General features: G+C 48.3%; 1 protein-coding gene across 1 annotated transcript; it reads left to right on the top strand.

Annotated features, from left to right (window-relative positions):
* The first annotated feature begins 16,286 nt into the window (after positions 1-16,286).
* Positions 16,287-17,911, top strand: Foxe3 (forkhead box E3). The gene has a single exon (NM_015758.3). The coding sequence runs from the start codon at positions 16,341-16,343 to the stop codon at positions 17,205-17,207; it is 867 nt and encodes a 288-aa protein (NP_056573.1). The 5' UTR covers positions 16,287-16,340; the 3' UTR covers positions 17,208-17,911.
* Positions 17,912-20,703: the final 2,792 nt, after the last annotated feature.

Here is a 20,703-nt window from a genome sequence, read left to right as displayed (position 1 = left end):
GGAGAGAGTTGCTATGGTTACTCCTGGGCACTTGCTCTGCTACAGGCACTGGGCTGGATGTTTGGGGTACAACAGAGGGGTGGGGTTAGGACTCCCCAAAATGGTGGTGGTGGGGGGGATCATGAAAGTTCCTGTTCCCTAGAGCTTAGCTTACCTCCTAGCGGAGGCACACAGACAGGAGGCAGAAATAACAAAGAGACTCTTATAATATGGTGTTATATTAGTTCCTGTTCTTGTTCTGTGGTCAAATATCTGACAAGAAGTCACTGAAAGAGGAGAGGTTTATCTTGGCTCCTGGTCCTGGGGATACAGTTCATCACAACAGGCACAGTGGAGATCTGTGGCATAAGGAGCTTACAACATAGGTTCCCTGCATCTCAGTGGGCTAGGAAGCAGAGAGGGAATCCAAGCAGGCCATAACACAGACAGCTCTCCCCCAGAGAGGCCTCATAACCTCCTTAAGCATAGCCACCATCTGGGGACCAAGTATTCAAACACAAGAGCATTTAGGAGACAGTTTGAGTGCTAATTGTATAAAATAGGTTTCATAAGGGCACACACACTATGAACAGAAGTAAAGTAGGGAAGGGTCACAAAACGTGGGGGCCTAATTTTGTTTTGGGTGGTCACTAAGGGTAGTGGAGCAAGCCAAGGAAGAGCCCACCATAGATATATGAGGGGACGTATTCCCAGTTAGTGGGAGGATCTACTTCAGAGGGAGGGAGTAGGAGTGGGCATGATCCTTACTATCTTCCAGGAATAATAGCCCAGGAGGCCAGTGCAGCGGGAGCAAGGACAGCTATGCGGGGCACTGGAGGGATTGCCTTGTCCCAGTCTAGGAGGTCACTGGAGAGTGACAGAGAATAACACCACATGATTGCAGTCCAAAAAAAAATTTAGATTCTTATTGTATCTGATCACCGTGTTGAGATTTTTGGTTAGGAGGCTGCAGAGATGGCTCAGTGGTTAAGAGGGCACCCTGCTCTTCCAGAGGATCTGAGTTTGATTCCCAGCACCCAGGTGAAGTGGCTTACAACCACCTATAGCTACAGCTGTAGGAGATCTAATGTCCTCCCTTAGCCTCTGTGCACACTGCACCAATATGTGTAGAACCACACACACATACACATAATTAAAAATACTTTTTTTTTCCAAAGAATTGAGCCGGGAGGCAGAGGCAGGCAGATTTCTGAGTTCAAGGCCAGCCTGGACTACAGAGTGAGTTCCAGGACAGCCAGGGCTACACAGAGAAACCCTGTCTGGAAAAACCAAATAAATAAATAAATAAATAAATATTTTAAAAAATAATTGATAGTTGGGCTGGGGATATAGTTCAGTGATGGAGCATTTCCTTAGTGTCTTGAGCATCACAGACAGACAGGGAGACAGGCAGACATCACACACACACAAACACACAGATACACACACTTGATTAATTAAAAATAAAGGCTTATGATACACATCGGTAATTTAAAAGGTAGATTTGTGAATTTTGTATTTTGTTTTTTGACATAGGGTCTCACAGTACAAACTAACCTTAAACTAACTATGCACTTGTCTACACACACACACACACACACACACACCACACACACACACACACACACACACACACACACACACACAGAAGCTAGAATGCACAAACTTCAAGAATAGACACAGATAGGGACAATCCATATGTCCCTCACTTCTTTTCCTGTCCTTTAGCTCAGAACTTGCAACTTGTCTCAGAAACTGGTGTCTCCTCTGAGCTTTAGGGTGTCAGGACTTATTTGGCCTGCCTCTGTGGGGGGTACCCATGACAAGGGTCCTTGGGAGCAGGTTGCAAAGAAATACTGGCTATAGAACAATGAGGGGAGGAGAGAGATTTAGAGTTCACAGGCAGAGCAGATGTTGGGTGACCCACAAGACGAGGTAACTACATTTGTGACCAACACTGAGCAGAGGTAAGAGGTGCGGTGAGACGGGTCTGACTGTGCTCAGAGACATTGTGCAAGTTACTCTGGAGAGCTCTGTGTGAGAGGCTTGAAACTGAGGGTGCTTAGGGCTAAAGACCGTGAGGCCTTGAGAGGAAATGTTTTGGAGACGTTTGGGTTGCCCTTTGGCCTTTTTAGGGAGCAGCAGGACTCAGTGCCAAAGATGCATCTGCAAAATGTATATGCTGCCCTCTCTGCCACCTCCAGGATGGGCACCCTGGAGGAAGCTACCTTGGGTCCAGAGCACTTATTCTTTTTTCTGGGAAAGGAAGGCAGGAAAGCTAATGCCGCCCACTGTTGGGAGGAGCAAATGGAGCAGCTGCTGGAGCTGGTACTCGGTGAACTAGCTTGTTTCTTGTGTTTTTCTCTTCTGAAATCTTTTACCATCCTGCCTCCCTTCACCTGGAGTATAGGAACAGTAGGAGGAGCACATCTAAGCACCCTAAGGGTAAAACTGCAACTTTGCAGAGCTAATCAGGGTCATCTGAGGACACTGTTTGACAGAAAATTAGACTGATTCTTGTTGTGGCCCAATACTGTTGGCTTCAAAGTTTCCAGGCTTCTGAAGACCTATGAAACTTGGGGCTAGAATGGCTTAGTTGGGGTAGAGAGTGGCAGGCAAGACTTTATGATTCTGGTTCCCTGTGGCTTGGCTCTGGGAAGTTTCTCATTGACTTATAGTCTGGACCTATTTATATACTATCCTTAGTGTACACACACACACACACACACACACACACACACACACACACACACACAGAGAGAGAGAGAGAGAGAGAGAGAGAGAGAGAGAGAGAGAGAGAGAGAGAGCTATTCCCATAGTTGCGGGATAGATGTGTTAGTGGTTTCAAGAGAAGCAAAATGATCAAGAGCAGGTAGATCTCTGAAGACACTTAGTGCACACACCTGTAATCAGATATCAGTAAACCCTCTTTCCAATCCTGGACCATCCTCCTGAGCTACTCTGCGGCTCCAGGCAGACCCCTACCCTCTCGAAGCTGTACTTTCTTAACTTATATACAAAGAAGATAGGACTAAGTGTTCTGTTGGAGCCCATAGTTCTCTGAAACTTTTAGCTATCCTCTAAACTTGAGGTTTTCCCATCTGTAAAATGGTAAAAATGACACCCACCTCACAGACATGACAGGCAGTGTGGATGGAAGTAGCTCATGAGTACAGAATGCACCAATAATGTTAGGGACCCTAGTGGATTTCAATTATGGTGGCTTCGCAGTTCCCATGGGTCTTATCCTAGGGTTGTGTCTATGCTGTCCCCATGTGTTTCAGAGAACTGTTTCTCAGCTGGCTGGAAGCTGCCACTGTCTTTGGAGCTTAGTCAGGAGAGAATGTGGGTTCCTCTAGGAACCTCTCAGAGCCTCTCTTTGAAGTTGAAGTTTTTTCATCCCCTCTCGCTGCAGAAATGGGATGGGAACAGGGAGCCCCTCGCAGCCAGGGCCCCCAGCGGGAACGAGGCAGCTTGTGAGAGTGAAGGAAGCATGAGGAGGCCTCACGAGCGCTCCATCCTGCATAGCCTTAAGGCTACTTCCATCCTTGCCTTGATGGACAGCCAATGTATGTCCCTATCTCACTTTTCAGCATCATTCCTTTGAGCCTGTGTTTTGTCACTTGTAAACTGTGATTCCCTACAATACCTTCCCTGTTCTCTACATCTCAGTGTCCTTGTGCGTGAAACAAGGGCCTGCCATGTCCCTTTTAACCCCTCAAACTCTGTCATATCATCCATCACTCTCTTCATTCAGCTGGCCATTTAATCTGCATTTATTTCATATCTTTCTGTCTCTGGCCCAATGTTGGACACTGGGGATCTTGCTAGAGGAGTAAGTCACACCCTCCATTCTCAGGATGCACCCGGCAAGGCAGGAGAGGGAGCTGGGCAGGCACTCAATACCTCATGTGACAGCAGCTGTGACCGAGGGAAGCCCCGGCACTGTGGAGAGGTCAGGAGACTCACCCTGTCAGGAAAGCTTCCTGAGGAAGGCAGAATGGGGAAAATGAACAGAGAGGTAAAATTGGCCAGGCATGGTGATGCATGCCTTTAATCCTAGTACTCAGGAGGCAGAGGTAGGCAGATCTCTGAGTTTGAGGCTAGCCTGGTCTATATAGTGAGTTCCAGGACAGCCAGGGCTATATAGGTTTTAAAACCCCATCTAAAAACAAAAACAAACAAACAAACAAACAAATAAAACAAATGAACAAACAAAAAAGAAACATGAAGCTGCAAGTTCATTGCTGTTCTATTAGATTTTCTTCTTCTTTTCTTATCATTTTCTTTCCTCCTTTTCTTTCTTCTTAGCTTCTTGGAGAGGGATGGGGAAGATACAGAAAAATCTCTTGGTGGAGTCTCAGAGAGAGTAAAGGCAGTGAGTTTTGCCACAGCAAAGCACTGCATTGGATGAGTCTTTCCCCTACCAGGCCGGTGTTGGCCCATTCAAGGAATCCTTACCCACAGTGGCATGGAACAGCTGGTCCTAGGACTATGGGATAAGTCTAAAAATAGGAAAGCAGGCATGACTAATGCCAACCAGACAAGCAGCCGGCATAAGAGCAGTTCAGGCAGGCAGGCAGGCAGGCAGGAGGGCAGGGAGGAGCGTGAACATGCCCCTCTTCTGTAGGAAAGATACTCATTACATCCTGAGCAGTGGCTGCTCACAGTGGAACGTGGAGTCAACATGTAATTATTGGCTCTAAAACATGTCAAAGCCCTGCTAATGACTGCATGCCTGCTTCAGAGGTACAGCTGTTCCAGATACTGCCTCCAGTCACTGACAGAGCCCTGTTCACCCCCTCCCCCAAGCTTCTGCACACTTCCTGGGGTTCTAGTCTTCTGGGAGATGTACAATTGACTCTAGGCCTTGGAGCAAATGCTTGCCTTGTCTCATTCCTATGGGGCAGTGTAGGCCATCCTTGCCATATGGGACTACTGTAGACATAATACTTGTTGGCCTCGTAGGGTAGTGGTAGAAAAGACACTTGAATGGCAAGCCAGGAGCAGGGTTCTGGATACCACCCAAGGGGCCAGAAGATATGGCCTCAAAACTTGGATGTTCTCTGTTTCTTTGTTTGTCAAATGGGAACTCTCCAGGGAAGTAGTAATTTGCAAAGTGAAAGCTCTAAATTCACTTAGTAGTGCTACCCTGGATAGTCCTGGAGTCAGGACCATTTTCAGCTGAAGGTTTCAGCAGCTCCATTCAGCTCCATGAACCTCCATTCTCATCTGTAAATTGGGGATTGTTTTTGAAATGAACATTTTTTTCTAGTTAATTAATTCATGTATGTTTAATATTTATGTTTTGAAAATTGAAGCAAACCACTTAAAAAGGTTCTTTTAAAAATCGTGTGTGTGTGTGTGTGTGTGTGTGTGTGTGTGTGTGTGTGTGGTGACTATATACACATTGGAGTGCAGATACTGCCAGAGACAGAAGAGGATGTCAGAGCTCTTGGAGCTGGAGTATCAGGTAATTATGACTCGCCTGACATGGGTCCTGGGGACTGAAGTCTGGTCCTCTCCAAGAGCAATATGTGCTCCTAACTGCTGGCTATCTATCCATCTCTGAATCAAGCCATTTTCGAATGGGCTATATACTAATTGTGACTCCAGATTGAGGATATATAAATACTGTAGCACAGAGCTAAGCACCTCCAGTCAATTCCTCCTCCTCCTCCTCCTCCTCCTCCTCCTTCTCCCTCTACTCTTCTTTTGATTTTGGCACACAGGATCTCACAGTGATGCTCAAGCTGCTCTTAACTGACAGGCTTAGGGGACTTCTGCCCCAGCCACTGGAGTCACTGGGACAGCAGAAATGTGCTACCACACCCAGTAGACTTTGAATTAATCACCCTATTTTTCTATCTGTCATAGTGCATGTGATTTTTTAAAAATCTTTTCATAGTTCTATTCACATATTTACAGTGAAGTTGTATATTACAAGAGCACAGTGTGGTGAATTATGTTCATAGTTTGAGAGCAGGTTTTTTTTTCCCAAATGCTGGGCATTAAGCCTAGGACCTCATGACTGCTGGGCAAGCAATGTATTATTGTTGAACTGGAGCAATGTATAGCCTCCAGTTCATAGTTTTAATTCTTTAAGCAAATTAAAATTTAAAACCACCTAGAGATAAAATGTAATGATATTTTGGTGTATTTGTCCCATTAGTTTTCCAACCATGTGCATAATATATATATAGCTCACTTTCAATATAAATCATTTTACCATGACATATTTCATCACATCATTAAATGTTCCTTAAAATTACATGATGATCAACAGCTAGCCACTGTGCAGAGAACAAGAGACTGCAGAATGCTCATCACTAAAGGAAATGTCTATAGCACCCCTGCCTTTTCCAGGCTCAGGAATCATTGAGGAAGAGAAGATGGAGAGAGTGTAAGAGCCAGAGGCAACTGACTACAGGGAAACAGAGTCTTCTAGACACAACATGGAAACTGTGCATATGAATCCACATTTGCTGTGGCATCATGTGTAAGACCTGTGCCAGCCCAAGACAGACTGAATCCCCAGCATGGAGAGGGGAGTTTAACTTACTACCCCACCCTAGGCTATGGCGCTTTTGGCAACTGCTAGCTGCTTGCTGGGAAAGGCAGTTTTCTCTAGGAGTGTAACCCCCTAATAAGTAGGCCACTATCATTGGAAGACCATCCAAGAATATTTGGGCAGCATAAATTATTCTTGAAGGGTTTTTTTTTTTTTAAGTATACAAAGTTGGGTGGTAGGAAACAGGGGAGGAACTAATAAAAATAGTTGCTTTATTTTGTTTGTTTGTTTCTGAGTTACAGTCTCACTATGTAGCCTGGAACTTGCTATATAGACCAAGCTGGCCCCAAACTCATAGAGATTCACCAGCCTCTGCCGCATGAATGTTGTTATTAAAGGACTGTACTAATATGCAGGATGAAAACATTTTTTGTTTGATTTTTAAAAAGTTTACCTAATGTTCTAAGGAACAGATCCATCCTGACTATAGAATATTGGATTTGATTTTATTCTGTGATAAATAGTAGTAGTGACTATCCTTGTGCCTGTATTACTGAGCACATGCCAAGATAAATTTCTAGTATGGGGGAATTACATAACCAATGGAGTCATATGTCTCCTTTGAACATAGTATAAAAGAGTGGCCAGCCTGACTAATAGAGCTGAGGAAAGGATTCAAGACATTCCTTACAGTTTTGACCTAATCCTAGCTAGGGCAAATGCTCTAACTGTGAATGTGAGTCGTCAGAGTCAAAGAGAAAGAACAGATGTCTACTCTTCTGTGTCCCCAAAGACTTTCCTTTGCCGTTTCCCCCTAGAGTCCCACTGAGCTAGCTAGGAAAGTGTCCTTATCTATTGATGTGGGTTATATTGCCAAGGTGTGAGCTGTGGACTATTTAATGGCTAGTTCTTTGTCAGGGACACCCTGATTTGTAGCATTGGCCAATTTTTGTGGTATAATACTCCCATGTGGTGCATTTCAAATTACCAACATGATGTCATCAAAAGCAGAGCCTGGATGAGGCGAACGCTCTCTCCAAGGCTAGCTGGGGCTGGTTCACACACTGGTTCTTGGCTTTCTGCTGCACTGGTCCACCAGCTCTTCTAATCCCGTCCTTCTGGCTCTTCAAGGTGATAGAGACTTGGTTCCTTTGAGAGAGGTCAATGTGGCTAAAGAAAACAAACATCCTCTCCCAATTCTCTAAAGGAAGACCTGAGGCTCATGATGGTCAGATGGTCAGGGTTGATTGTTCCTGTGGTTGCTCAGCCAGACAATCCCTCAGGCCTATTATTACTGGTCCCTATTTGGAACACTTCTCAGACGGAAGCCAGTGCTCTCTATTTAGGATACGTACTGTCTTTTTCTCTTACATGGCCCATCCTAGGTTCGCAAATAGTTGTCCTTGGCCTTGCTCCCAGGAGCTAAGGGCAAGCAAGTGAGCCAGGACACCAAGGACACTCACGCATGGCAGATACGAGTGCACCATGGTCACCTCCCTGTTGAGTCAACTTCAGCATGTGGCCTTCAGCTTCCTCTCTTCTCGCTCAGTAGCAGACACCACTGAGAGTTTCTCTTCCTTTTTCCTGGTGTGTGTGTGTGTGTGTGTGTGTGTGTGTGTGTGTGTGTGTGTGTATTTTCACTTGTCACTATTTACTCTTCCACACAGCAACCTGCTTTATTAGTAAATGACCCATCCCCAGTCCCAGATGTATGATGGTCCTAAGCTAACAAGTCATTCATTCCTGCTCACTGTGATTTGTTCAAGAAGGGGAGAGTGATCCATATCTGCCAATGGGAGTTGAGATATTTGGGAGCAGTGAATGGGACCGTTCTCCTCCTGTAAAAACAGTCATGGAAGTGCTAACTCTGTCCTGGAACTTAGGAGCTGTAGATCTGGGTGTTGCTGTCTTGTATCTGCCAGAAGATGAGCCCCACTCATGACTGGTAGCAAAAAGCATCAAGGGAAAGTTGAGACAGAGCTCTGACGATACCTATCCTTCCTCTGACCTCTTATTAGATTGAAACAATATTCCCTACAGCTTTAATTGCTTTGTGTTTTCTACTGAATGCGGCCAAATCGTTTTAAGTGATAAGCACTTCCAGACGGTGCCCCACATAGCAACTGAGGGCTTGTTGTACAACAGGACCCTTACATTTCCCATGCAAGTCCTTCTATGGCTTCTTTTAGTAATTAGGATGACCTCTCTGTTCAGCATTTCTCTCCGTTCATAGACACCCCCTAATACACCATCAGCCCCTGAAGGGAGGACCTTTGGTCTTTATCTTTGCTTTGATGCCCCGGCCAGCCCATACTAGTCAGATGCTGTATAAAGGCTGTTGGGTGCATGCAGGAAGAAGGTTCTGGGTGTCAGATGCCTGGGCTTTGTTTTTGATTTTGCATTAACTTGTTTTGAGATTTCAGCCAAATCTGTCCCCATTTTCGACTTCACTGTCCAAAATTATAAAGAAGGCACATTGCAGTTTAGTAGTAGTTTAAGAATGGGAATTGAAAAACAACCTCCTTGCTACCCCATATGATAGTAGTTGTGCTTTCAATGTCCGCTGATGGGTTTTAAATTATGACAAAAATGAAAACAACTGCAAAGCTTTTAAATGTGGTTATATTTATCCATCACAGCAACATCTACATGCATTTGAGAAACAATCGTACTGATGTGTGGGGCACACTGTGTATCCAGCTCACAGGCAGTCCTGGGTATCACATGGCTTCCAGATGCCTTAAGCTAAGGGTCCTGGAGGTTGGTAATCGCTGGCCTAGATCATTTCAGGAACTGCCAGGTGCTGGGAGCCTATGTATGATATTGGCCGCAATGGTGGGTGACTTGTATGGAACGCAGAGTAGATGAGTAGGCGGGTTGGGAATCTGGGCTCCAATTTATCTTTCTTCTGACTCAGCCAGCCTGTTAGACTTCTCCAGAAATTTAGGGAAAGCCTGAGAAACCAGGGAGGCCTAAACCCACTGAGGCTGTGAGGTTGTAGAAGTGAGGGAGGTGTCAGAATGCTGACAGTCCTGGATGGCATGGAGCATACTTCAAATGTTGCATGTGTGGTTTAGGAGCAGCTGGAATTACACCCTCAGGGCTGAACCAACTTGGTCTGAGCTTGAGCTGAGCTTGGATCCTGCTAAGACAGGGACTGTGTTTGGGGTCTCAGCCTTCTGGGCTACAGGTCTATACCAAGAGGCAGTTAAGGGCAAGGTTTCCTAGCTGGAAACCAGAGGCCCTTCATTTGTTCAGACATGGTGGTCATTGCTTCACTCGTTTATTCAGTAAGGGGCTCACCAAATGTTTCCTGAGGAGCTGTGCAGCTCTGCACAGCTTGGACCTTGAATGACCCAGCCCCACTGCAGACGCACACTCTTCTACCTTGAGAACAAGTGCAGAGGTCTCTTTGAATACCAGCAAGCCAGAGGTGTCAGGCCTGTTGTCTGGGAAAGGAGAAAGGGCCTGACAAATTGTTTCTAGAAGACAAAATGGCTATTTTATGATAGCATCTCTGAGAGGACACAAAGGAAGACGATAGCGGGTTAGGGAAGAAGGGCCTCTCTTGCTGGGGGGGGGGGCAGAAGGATAGGTGATTCCTTTCCCCCCTGCCTTTGGGTGAGAAGCCCCTGTTTCTTGTGTGCTTATTTCTTGGTGACCTGACACCATAGAAGTAGAGGTTTTCAGAGGAAAAAGATGGACTTGCTGTGTTAAAGAACATATGAGATTGTAGGCTCTCTGGAACAGTAGATGGGGCCGGTCTTGTACCTTAGCTGCCAAACTGGACTGTTGTGATGTTGTTTAGCAAAGAGAGGGACTTGGTTCCAACCAACAGGAGCTTCATTTGGCTCTGCAGCAATGTGTGTGTGTGTGTGTGTGTGTGTGTATGTGTGTTGTGAGGAAGCAGGGAAGGGAGATAGGGCAGGTGTAGCCCTCTTGACACCCAGGCCTATCCAGTGGTGCCTGCCAGGGGAATCCTGGCCTGATGGGACCCTGAGAGAGCCTGGGATCCATTGCTGCTGTTTCTGCAAACACAGTTGAGGAATGGCTCTCTTACTGGAAGAAAAGGAAGGCAGGGAGACCAGAGAGGTTGCTCAGAGGCAGTTAGAGGAAATGCTGAAATGGACATGGAGACAAAGGGATGCAGGAAGAGGAGTGTGAGAGGAAGCTCTGAGAAGTGACAGACCCCAGTCAGTGAAAAAGGCTGTAGGAGGGAGGAAAAGAGCGGAGGATGTGATGGCTGCTAGACTGTGTGTGCAGGTGTGTATAAGCCATCAAGAGAGACGGACAGCTCCAGGATCTCCCTCACTCAGCTAATGGGAACAAAGTGTCTTTGGCTTCCCCACTGCCTCTCCCTAGGTGCACACCTCACCACAGGGCAGGCCTTGCTTTCAAGCTAATTCCTCCAGAGTCTAAAGGAACCAAATAAGTTCTGGTCACTGCCTTGCTGGGACCTTTTCAAAAGTCCCCCAACATGGAAAAAAAAAAGTCAGCTACAACCCCACCTGCCTGTCTCTTTCGTCCCAGTCTCATGAGCCTGGACACCAGCTATCATGGGGAATAACTGTAACTGGAAATAGACACCCAGCCCTAGAGTATGCTGGCAACCCTTGTGATGCTCAGGAAAACAGCAAGTCTCTCAACTTTGCAAGATGGGTCAGATACTCTTGCTTCCAGACCTCAGTATTTAACCTGGTACCACCACCCAACGGACATCTATTGATCAGCTATGCCTTCAAGGCACTTGGCTAATTGCCAGAGCCCACATATGAGACGTGGGATGTACCCTCTGTGCACAGAAAGCCCAGTAAGGGAGACAGACACAGTAAGTAAGCACAGCGACTCTCCTAGTCCAGCTTCCATTCTTCCCCACCTGGGCGTCAGGAGCTTTACCCCTTCCAGGAAGCCTGACTCAGCCAGGCTGGATGAGGCTCTTTTGTGTTCCTGCTGCCCTTACTCTGCCAGATTCATAAACTTGCTACTGAGTACAGAGAACATCTGCCTGCCTGCCTCCTCCTTAGCATAGTGAAAGCAGATGAAAGACTAACTCCTCACTGGGGTCCAGCATCCAAGTAGCCAGGACATGCATTCTTGGGATATATATGGAGTGACAGCCTGAGGAGATAAGAAAGGGTGTCCCTACAGTGTGGTTCCAGACTGTCCCAGCTGCCTGCCTGATGCCCGAGGAATGAACCATATCCTGCATAGCTCTATGTGGAACCCTCAGGCACACGAGGAGCCAGAGATGATTTGAGGCCGTCTTAGATTTCCTGCTGCCCCCATGCTATGGATATCTCCAGGCTTTGATAGAGAGATTTAAAATAAACATCAGATCTCAAACACGAGATCTTTTTATTTTCTTTTCAATTTTTTATTAGAGATTTTCTTCATTTACATTTCAAATTGCTATCCCGAAAGTCCCCTATACCCTCCCCCTACCCTGCTCCCCTACCCACCCACTCCCACTTCTTGGCCCTGCCTTTCCCCTGTACTGGGGCATATAAAGTTTGCAAGACCAAGGGGCCTCTCTTCCCAATGATGGCCAACTAGGCCATCTTCTGCTACATATGCAGCTAGAGACATGAGCTCTGGGGGTACTGGTTAGTTCATATTGTTGTTCTACCTATAGGGTTGTAGACCCCTTCAGCTCCTTGGGTACTTTCTCTAGCTCCTCTATTGGGGGCCTTGTGTTCCATCTTATAGATGACTGTGAGCATCCACTTCTGTATTTGCCAGGCACTGGCATAGCCTCACAAGAGACAGCTATATCAGGGTCCTTTCACCAAAATCTTGCTAGCATATGTGATAGTGTTTGCTTTTGGTGGCTGATTATGGTATGGATTCCCAGGTTGGGCAGTTTCTGAATGGTCCATCCTTTTGTCTCAGCTCCAAACTTTGTCTCTGTATCTCCTTCCATGGGTATTTTGTTCCCTATTCTAAGGAGGAATGAAGTATCCACGCTTTGGCCTTCCTTCTTGATTTTCTTGTGTTTTGCAAATAAACAAGAGATCTTTGGGGGTGAGGGGTCTGGGGACATCTCAGGCTGGCCTCTTGAGACCTCTTTGGGTTAATATAGCTATTTCCAGAGCACTGTATGAGCAATGATGGCGTGAGAATCTTATCCAAGGACCTGAAATGACTTCCAGTTACAGCACCTCCTCCCCACAACCCCTGGAGAGTACTTGGTAAGTTCTAACTGCACTTCTGGTCCCTGCCTCCAAGTCTGTCTGAGCTAATGGTGCTTCTCAAGCCAGCACTGAGGCAGAGGGTCTTAGAGCCTAGCGCAAATAGCTTTGGACAAGGGTGGGAATTTCCACTCCTATCTGGAGATCCATCAACGTTGTGTGCCCTGACCTGGGCCTTTGGCCTCCAAAGGGCAATGGGAAGGCCGGCCCCAGGGCCAATCCCTGGCCATTAATCCCTCCTGCCAGCCCGAATATCCACCCAGTGTGGTCAGACAAAGGACTGCCCAGCCCAGCTACTGTGTTCCTCCCGCCCCAGGGGCTCCACTCAGACGATGGGCCGCCTGGAATCCAGGCCCATGAGAAAGGGGCCACCTTCACTGGCCGTCTTATGCCCGGATGCTCAGCCGCATCACGTCCGGCCCAGGGCCTGTGAAAAGAGGGCCCAGCCACGCTGAAAACGCGGATTAGCCCTTGGGCCGCCCCCTGACACCAGCTTGCTCCACTCTGGGAAGCAGGCCCAATGGAGGGCGGGGGCGGGGGGGAAGGTAGGCAGGCACAAAGAACTGGGTTCTCACCCCTTTGGCTCAGCTCCTCATCCCCACCCTTCTCAGAATTAGCATAGCCAGACACACATTCAGGATCATTTATTGAACATATATTACGTCCCAGACTATGCACATGGCCTGGGAAGTTGAAGGTACAAACAAAAACCAACCAAACAACCAAACAACCAACCAAACAAAAAACCCCTGTAGTCAGCCATAGAGTGCAATTACAACTAATTTCTTCCTTGGAGGTATTACACAGAAGCTATGAGCTATGAAAGGAGTTTCATTCCCTAGAGGAAAGCGAGAAAGGCTAAGGCTCTATCAATACTAGTTCTGCATTTGAGTCCACCTGCAGGATAACACTGTCTGGAAAGATAGCCAGAATGGCTCTCTTTGCCCCCTGATTAACACAGTGGGGGTGGGGGGGTGGGGGTGGGGGTGGGGGGAGCTTCTTATCAAGATCCACAGCAGGCCGGGCCTTCTATACATCCCTTACTATGGAGATGCCATTGCTTTCACTTGGCAGGCTTGAGCAAGAGGTGACCTTGCTCATGTGGCTCTGGGGGCCATGCTCTGCCGCCACAGTGGCTTGCCTTGTCCTCTTCTGTGGTGAGCAGTGTGATGTGACTTCACTGTCTTGTGCTCCAGGTGGGCTGTGCTGACACAGGATGAACTGAGGAGCGGGTAGAGGAGCAGGGTCTGTTCTAACACAGTCGTCCTTGTTTTGTTTGGGACATTGTCTCTTGACCTGCAAGTGTCATCATCTTCCTGTCTGCTTCCCCATTCTCCTCCACCCCCCTTCCCTGTGTGTAACTGTCCATTTCTCCTCTGGACCATTTCATTTCTATCTGGTCCTGAGCATTGGCAAAAGGCCTGGCTCGGAAGCTCTTGGTGAATGAGGCAGCTGAACTGAGTCCAGAACTGAAGGAGAAATGGATTTGGGATCTGTGTGGCCTTGACAGGATGTGGCAGTGGCCTGGTATAGGGACTCATTCAAAGAAGGGATGGTACTTACTGAGACTGGGAAGGTTGGTAACCGAGCAGGCTGAGGCTGGGGAGGGAGCTTTGAGACGTTGTGAGGTGATGCCCAATGGGCATCTCCATCAGTTGACCGGGAGGTCAGGAGAGAGACCGGGAAGTAACTTTGGCAGCTGAAGTGGGGCAAACTGGAGGAATTCTACTGTAATTCATTTATGAAGTCTTATCTCTCCTTTGTGTGCATGTTATACAAATGGTGTGTAGGGGTATGCATGCATTTGGAAGTGCCCATGTGTGGAGGTCAGAGGACAATCTTGAGTGTCAGTCCTCACCTTTGAGACAGGGTCTCTTGTTCACAGCTGCCTACAGTAGGACAACTCCCCACAAGTTTCTGGGGATTCCCTTGTCTCTGCCTCCTGTCTTGTCACCCGGGTACCGGGACTACTGATACACTGCTGAGTCCAATTTCATGTTGGTTCTGAAGTTCTGACTTCACACTTGCATGTCAAGAACTTAACTCATTAAAAAAAAAAAGAACTTGACTCATCAAGCCATCTTCCCCATTTATCAAGCCATCAAGCCCCTTTTATTTATTTTTGATATGGAGTACCACTACATAGCCTAGCCTAGCCTAACCTAGCCTAGCCTAGCCTATAAGTGGCCTCAGTCTCTCCAGTGCAGGGACCACACATGCATGCCACTATGCTGGACTAAAGCTTCCATTGTAAGGAAAGGCATTAGAAGAGCAGTGATGGGTAGTGCTCTGACCACAGGGTTTCATTTCTGCTCTGCCACTATTAGTGTACCTTGTGGGAGTCGAGGTATACTACTTTACCTCTCAGAGCACCTGTTCCCTCAGCCAAGAAACGGGGATAGTACTACCGCCCAGTGGAGCTTAAATGCCAGTGAAATACTATAAGTATTTACCAAATACAAAATGCTAAACAGTGGTAGCTGTGATTTGTTATCAGCTGTGTACAGGAGGGGAGTCTTTGAGCCCCATGCTTGAATTTGGATTTTGCATCCTTGGCTACAGGCCACCTGAATCTAGCTTTGGGCATCTGCACTAGACTAGCAAATTAGAGGGCAGGTCCGAGCCCTCTCCTCTCGAGGTAAGGGATAAGATATGCTTCATCAGAGATGGAGTCTGATGGGTGCCCAAATTTTCTCAAGGGCTGGCTGTACTCACAAGACCTTGGCAGTAAGTGCCTCTGGGACTTGTCACAGTAAGACCTTCTCTTGTCTCTGTGCTCCTTGCTCTGCCTCTACTTCCCTTGATCTTGTCAGTCTGCCTGCTTTAAGAACAAGGCTTCTCCGCCTTTGGCTCTCTCTGTGTGCTGGTGGGGCATTTTAACAAAAACTCTCCCCTCTCTCTACCCACTGATAATGCTACATCAGAAAGCAGTTCGCTCAGCCCTGCCTTCAGTGGAAGCATGTGGGGGGGGGTATGCGCCTTTTGGGGGGGAGAGGTGGAGTTATGTATGTTTGAAACAAGTTTCCCTGGAGTCAGGGATGGATAAGGATGAAGGGGGTGCAGCAGGGAAAGGAGTTAGGGCTTCTAAACATTTTCCCCTGCAACAAAGGCAGCCTGGTTCTGCGCTGTCTTGCTGTCTTCCATCATCTTCACTCTGGTTCTCTGCTGTCCAAAGGAGCCTGATGCCTCCCTGACCAGCTACATAGGATGCCTGAGGCTAGCAAAGACTGCTGGAGCGGGAACTAGAAGCATGGGGAAGGCTAAGGGGGATCTGACCTCTACAAGGCACAAAATGGGGAGAGGGCAGTAGAGTGTGCTGAATGGGTGTGTTTGTAATTGGGGTTGACCCAAAGGGGCGGGGGTAATGGGAGCAGTACTACCAAATACCACGGGATGGGGATGGGGCCCAGAGACTGACTCAGGGATGAGGGAGGGTCTGAAAAAAATTGACCCAGAGGGACTAGACCAAGGGAGGGGGAGAAACAGAGGTGGGCTGCCAGCCCGGGAAGGGGGCTGGGAAAGCAAATTAGAGGGCAGGTCAGGGCCCTCTCCTCGGGAGGTGGGAGTGTGTGTGTCCATATAAGGCGAACCTGCGACCCCCGCTCTCCGGGGCGCGAGCAGGGACTCCGCATCCCTAGGACCCCCACCCCCACCCCCCGCACATGGATGCGCAAGTCGCTTTCTCGGGCTTCCCGGCCTTGCCCTCGCTCACGCCGTCCGGGCCGCAGCTGCCGACGCTGGCGGGAGCCGAACCGGGGCGCGAACCGGAGGAAGTGGTGGGCGGTGGGGACGCCGAGCCCACGGCCGTGCCTGGCCCGGGGAAGCGACGGCGGCGGCCACTACAGCGTGGGAAGCCGCCCTACTCATACATCGCGCTCATTGCCATGGCCCTGGCGCACGCTCCCGGCCGCCGTCTAACGCTGGCAGCCATCTACCGCTTCATCACCGAGCGCTTCGCCTTCTACCGCGACAGCCCGCGCAAGTGGCAGAACAGCATCCGCCACAACCTCACCCTCAACGACTGTTTCGTCAAGGTGCCGCGCGAGCCGGGCAATCCGGGCAAGGGCAACTACTGGACGCTCGATCCCGCGGCCGCTGACATGTTCGACAACGGTAGCTTCCTGCGGCGCCGCAAGCGCTTCAAGCGCGCTGAGCTGCCCGCACCGCCGCCGCCGCCGCCGCCCTTCCCCTATGCGCCCTTCCCGCCCCCGCCAGCACCCGCGTCCGCTCCGCCCGCGCGCCTCTTCCGCCTGGACAGCCTGTTGGGCTTGCAGCCTGAGCCGCCGGGACCCGTGGCGCCCGAGCCGCCTTGCTGCGCCGCGCCCGACGCCGCCTTCCCGCCCTGTGCCGCCGCAGCCTCGCCGCCGCTCTACTCGCCAGCGTCCGAGCGCCTGGGGTTACCCGCGCCGCTGCCCGCCCAGCCTCTCCTGGCCTTGGCGGGATCGGCCGGCGCGCTCGGGCCGCTCGGAGCCGGGGAAGCCTACCTGAGACAGCCGGGCTTCGCGCCGGGGCTGGAGCGCTACCTGTGAGTCGCTTTCCGCTGCGGGAGCGCCTGGTGGAGCCTTCTGCCCCGGCCTGCGCTGGAGCAGTGCGAGCTTGTCCGTGGTACCCGTACCCGCCCGCCCGCAGCGTGGCGCAATTCGCTGGGTCCCCGAGCCTTGCTTGGGGCTAAGCCTTCCCTGCCCTCCTCCATCCCTGGGGAGACCCTGGCTGTCTCACCACCAGACTGAAGCGCCCTCTCCAATTTGAGGTCTTTCCTCCCTTTACTTGTGCTCCCCACATAAGCACCCTTGCACTGCCAAATCCGGTGCTTTGGAACTCCAGCCCCAGCCCCAAATGTCCCTGTGAGTTCCAGTCTGTGGAAACTTTTCGTTCCAAGGCACCTCCTCCATCTCTGATGTTTTGCCAACACATCAGAGGTCAGACTCCTGGGTTCATTACTTCTACCCCATCTTCCTCCATTTACCGATAAGTTTGGCAAATTTGTTCCCTGCCCTAGGTTTACAGTCTGTGCTTGTTTTCTTACCGAGCCTGTCTCCGACAAAGACTCACCTGAGGGCTCTGCTCTGAACAGTTCTTCAGATTTTCTAGGTTACTCGGCACCAGGATCTCCTGACTGAATGGGGAATTAATGGGAGTCTGTGGCTGCTCCACCCCATGGAAAGCACAGAACTTATCTGTTTATGGTTATTTTTCAATCAAAGCTGGTTTAATTAAAACAAAAACAAAGAAACATTTTTCTGGGTTTGTTGTGTTGGCTGGGAACTTGGGAGTTGCTGGGAAAGATGGTGGGTGACATTTGCCTCATTGGGATTCCATGTGGGATGACTCTCCTTCTAAGTCATTAGGCAGATTCTCCTGAAGTAGCACCAAGGAGTGATTCCACACAGTAGGCCTGGTCAAAATCTTCCACCTGCATCTCATAGATGGTAGAGATGAAATGGGGTATGGGTGGCTGAGTGCATTTAGAAAGCAGGTTGCCTGGCCCTTGAGACCATTTTCGTACTTGGTACCACAGTAAAAGGAAGTACATTAATTAGCATTAATCCACTCATCACCTCTCAGCAAAGAGAAATGTCCATTCCTCAAAATGAGGTCCACAGAACCTTATCACTTGGATCCTTGCTAGAAATGCAGGATTTCAGACCCCAGCACAGACCTATTAAATCATCAGACTCAGCATCTTAACAGAATCCTCACACGGATGGAGGAGAAGCAATTGGCTCAAGCTGGGGGCTCAGCCTAAAAGATAAAGCTCCCTGCTCTAAGGGATGAGGTTAAGTCACAGGCCACTTTCCAGTCTGGCCTTCATTTTGTGTCCCTTGCTAGATTATGAGAGGGGCAGTAGCGTTGACTGAATTGATTCATGATATGCCTAGTACCAAGGACAGGGCAACAACATCACTGCCCCAGGACTTGGCCTGTGACCTCGTGTGTCTTTGGTGCTAATTCATAAAGCAGAGTTTCCCCAAGATTCCTGCTCCAGCTCCAGGGCTCCCAGTCTCCCTGATCTTAACTTGGTGTAGGGAAGAGCAGAGGAGAGGATAACAGTCATGTTAAAAGCCCAAGTGACTAATGGATGTGTCTGGTGTTCCTCTCCTAGATAGCAGTGTTTGAGGCAGCAGAGAGGCAATGGAAGTTGAAGGTGGACAAGGAACAGCTCAGAGGAGAAAGGTGTGGGGGAATCTGAGAAGGCAGAAGGCCTTTTTTGGAGGTAGGATGGTGAATCTACTGACAAGTGCCTTCTCCTATCTGTTAGCTGCTTAGAACAAGGGTCAGATTCACTTTGCCTGGTGCATAGCAGCCCTTAGCATCTGTGGACTGGCTGTCTGAACAACAGAATTGCTTAGTGCCTAATACATTGTCTGCCTTAGTGAATAATGAATAAATGGACAGTATTTTCTTGTCCATCCATCTTTGCCATTCTCAAAGCGACTTGTGGGGGCATAAGAAGGAGAATGAGGTAGAGATGGAGGCAATTTTTATGCTTCTCACTTGAGAAAATGGGTCCACCTGGACCCAGCAGGCAGCAGGAAATCCAGACTATGTTCTCTGGGAAGGGAGCCACAAAGACCAAAATGCAAATTTTCTTCTGCTTCAAATGGTGTGGCTGCCCAGCTTCCTGCCTCCTAGCATCTGTACACAAATATCTTCTCAATTCAGAACATTCCCAGGGAAGGGAAGAACCCACTTGCCAGCCTGAAGAACAAAGCACGTCCTCTGCTCTCCATTCCATTCTTGTTGCCACAGCTAGACATCTCCATCTCCGTCTCCAGGGTTTGAGGGCATTCTGGGAAATGCTAGCAAGATCGGTGTAGATCTGGAAACCCAAACTTATTTTCAGTTTCTTTTTCCTTTCCTTTTTTCTGTTCTGTTTGCTTGAGACAGAGTCTTTATTAACAGCATCAAGCATATGCTGTGCCCAACAGAGATACAAATAAGAAAACTTGTTTATGTCTCCAGGGAGTTTATAGTCTGAAAAGTCATAGGTCAAGTAATGCCCTAACTATTTTGACATTTTGGCAGATGCTGGAAAACTAGAATGTAACCCAGCTCTCCCATTTAAAAGCCCTGGAGATGGGCTGGAGAGATGGCTCATCAGTCAAGATGATTGCTGTGCAAGCATGTTGACCTGAGCTGTGATCACCAGCATTTGGTTGGCTTATATGTGTCACCCCAGCACTGAGGCAGACAGGTAGATCCTGGGACTTCACTGTTCAGTCAGTCTAGCCGAAACTGGAGCTATGTTTTTACTGAGAAACCTTTTCTGAATAAGGTAGATGGGCCCGGAGAGATGGCTTAATGACTAAGAGCACTGACTGTTTTTCCAGAAAATTCAGGTCCAATTCTAAGCACCAATGTGGTGGCTCACAACTGTCTTTAAGTTCAGTTCAAAGGGCATCCGATGCCCTCTTCTGGCTTCGTTGGGTACCAGGCATGTACATGGTGCACAGACATGCATACAGGCAAAACACTCATACAGGTAAGTTAAAAGAAAAAAATATTAAAAGTTGGAGCTAGAGAAATAGTTCACTAATCATGAACACTCTGCTCTTGGACAGGACCTGGATTCTGTTCCCAGCATTCATGTGTTACACAGTCGTCTCTACTACAATTCCAGGGATTTGATGTCCTATTCTAACTTTTTTTTTTTTGGCACAAGAAATGCAAGTGATATGCTTATATACATGCACACAGGCAAAATATTCATACATATAAAAAATTAAAATTTTATTTATTTTTATTTATGTATTTATTTTATGTATATCAGTACACTGTCTTCAGACACATGAGAAGAAGGCATCAGATCCCATTACAGATGGTTGTGAGTTACCATGTGGTTTCTGGGAATTGAAGACCTCTGATGAGCAGTCAGTGCTCCCAACTACTGAGCCATCTCTTCATCCCTAAAAAATATTTAAAAAAGAAAGGAAGAAAGAAAGTCAGAAGTCATTTTAATCTGAAGGCACATTTTAATGTTTATTTTGTTGGTACTAGGGACTGCACATCCCAGTCAAACACTGT

This window comes from Mus musculus, chromosome 4, assembly GCF_000001635.26.
Source record: "Mus musculus strain C57BL/6J chromosome 4, GRCm38.p6 C57BL/6J".
NCBI lineage: Eukaryota > Metazoa > Chordata > Mammalia > Rodentia > Muridae > Mus > Mus musculus.
This window is presented reverse-complemented; position numbering and strand designations above follow the sequence as displayed.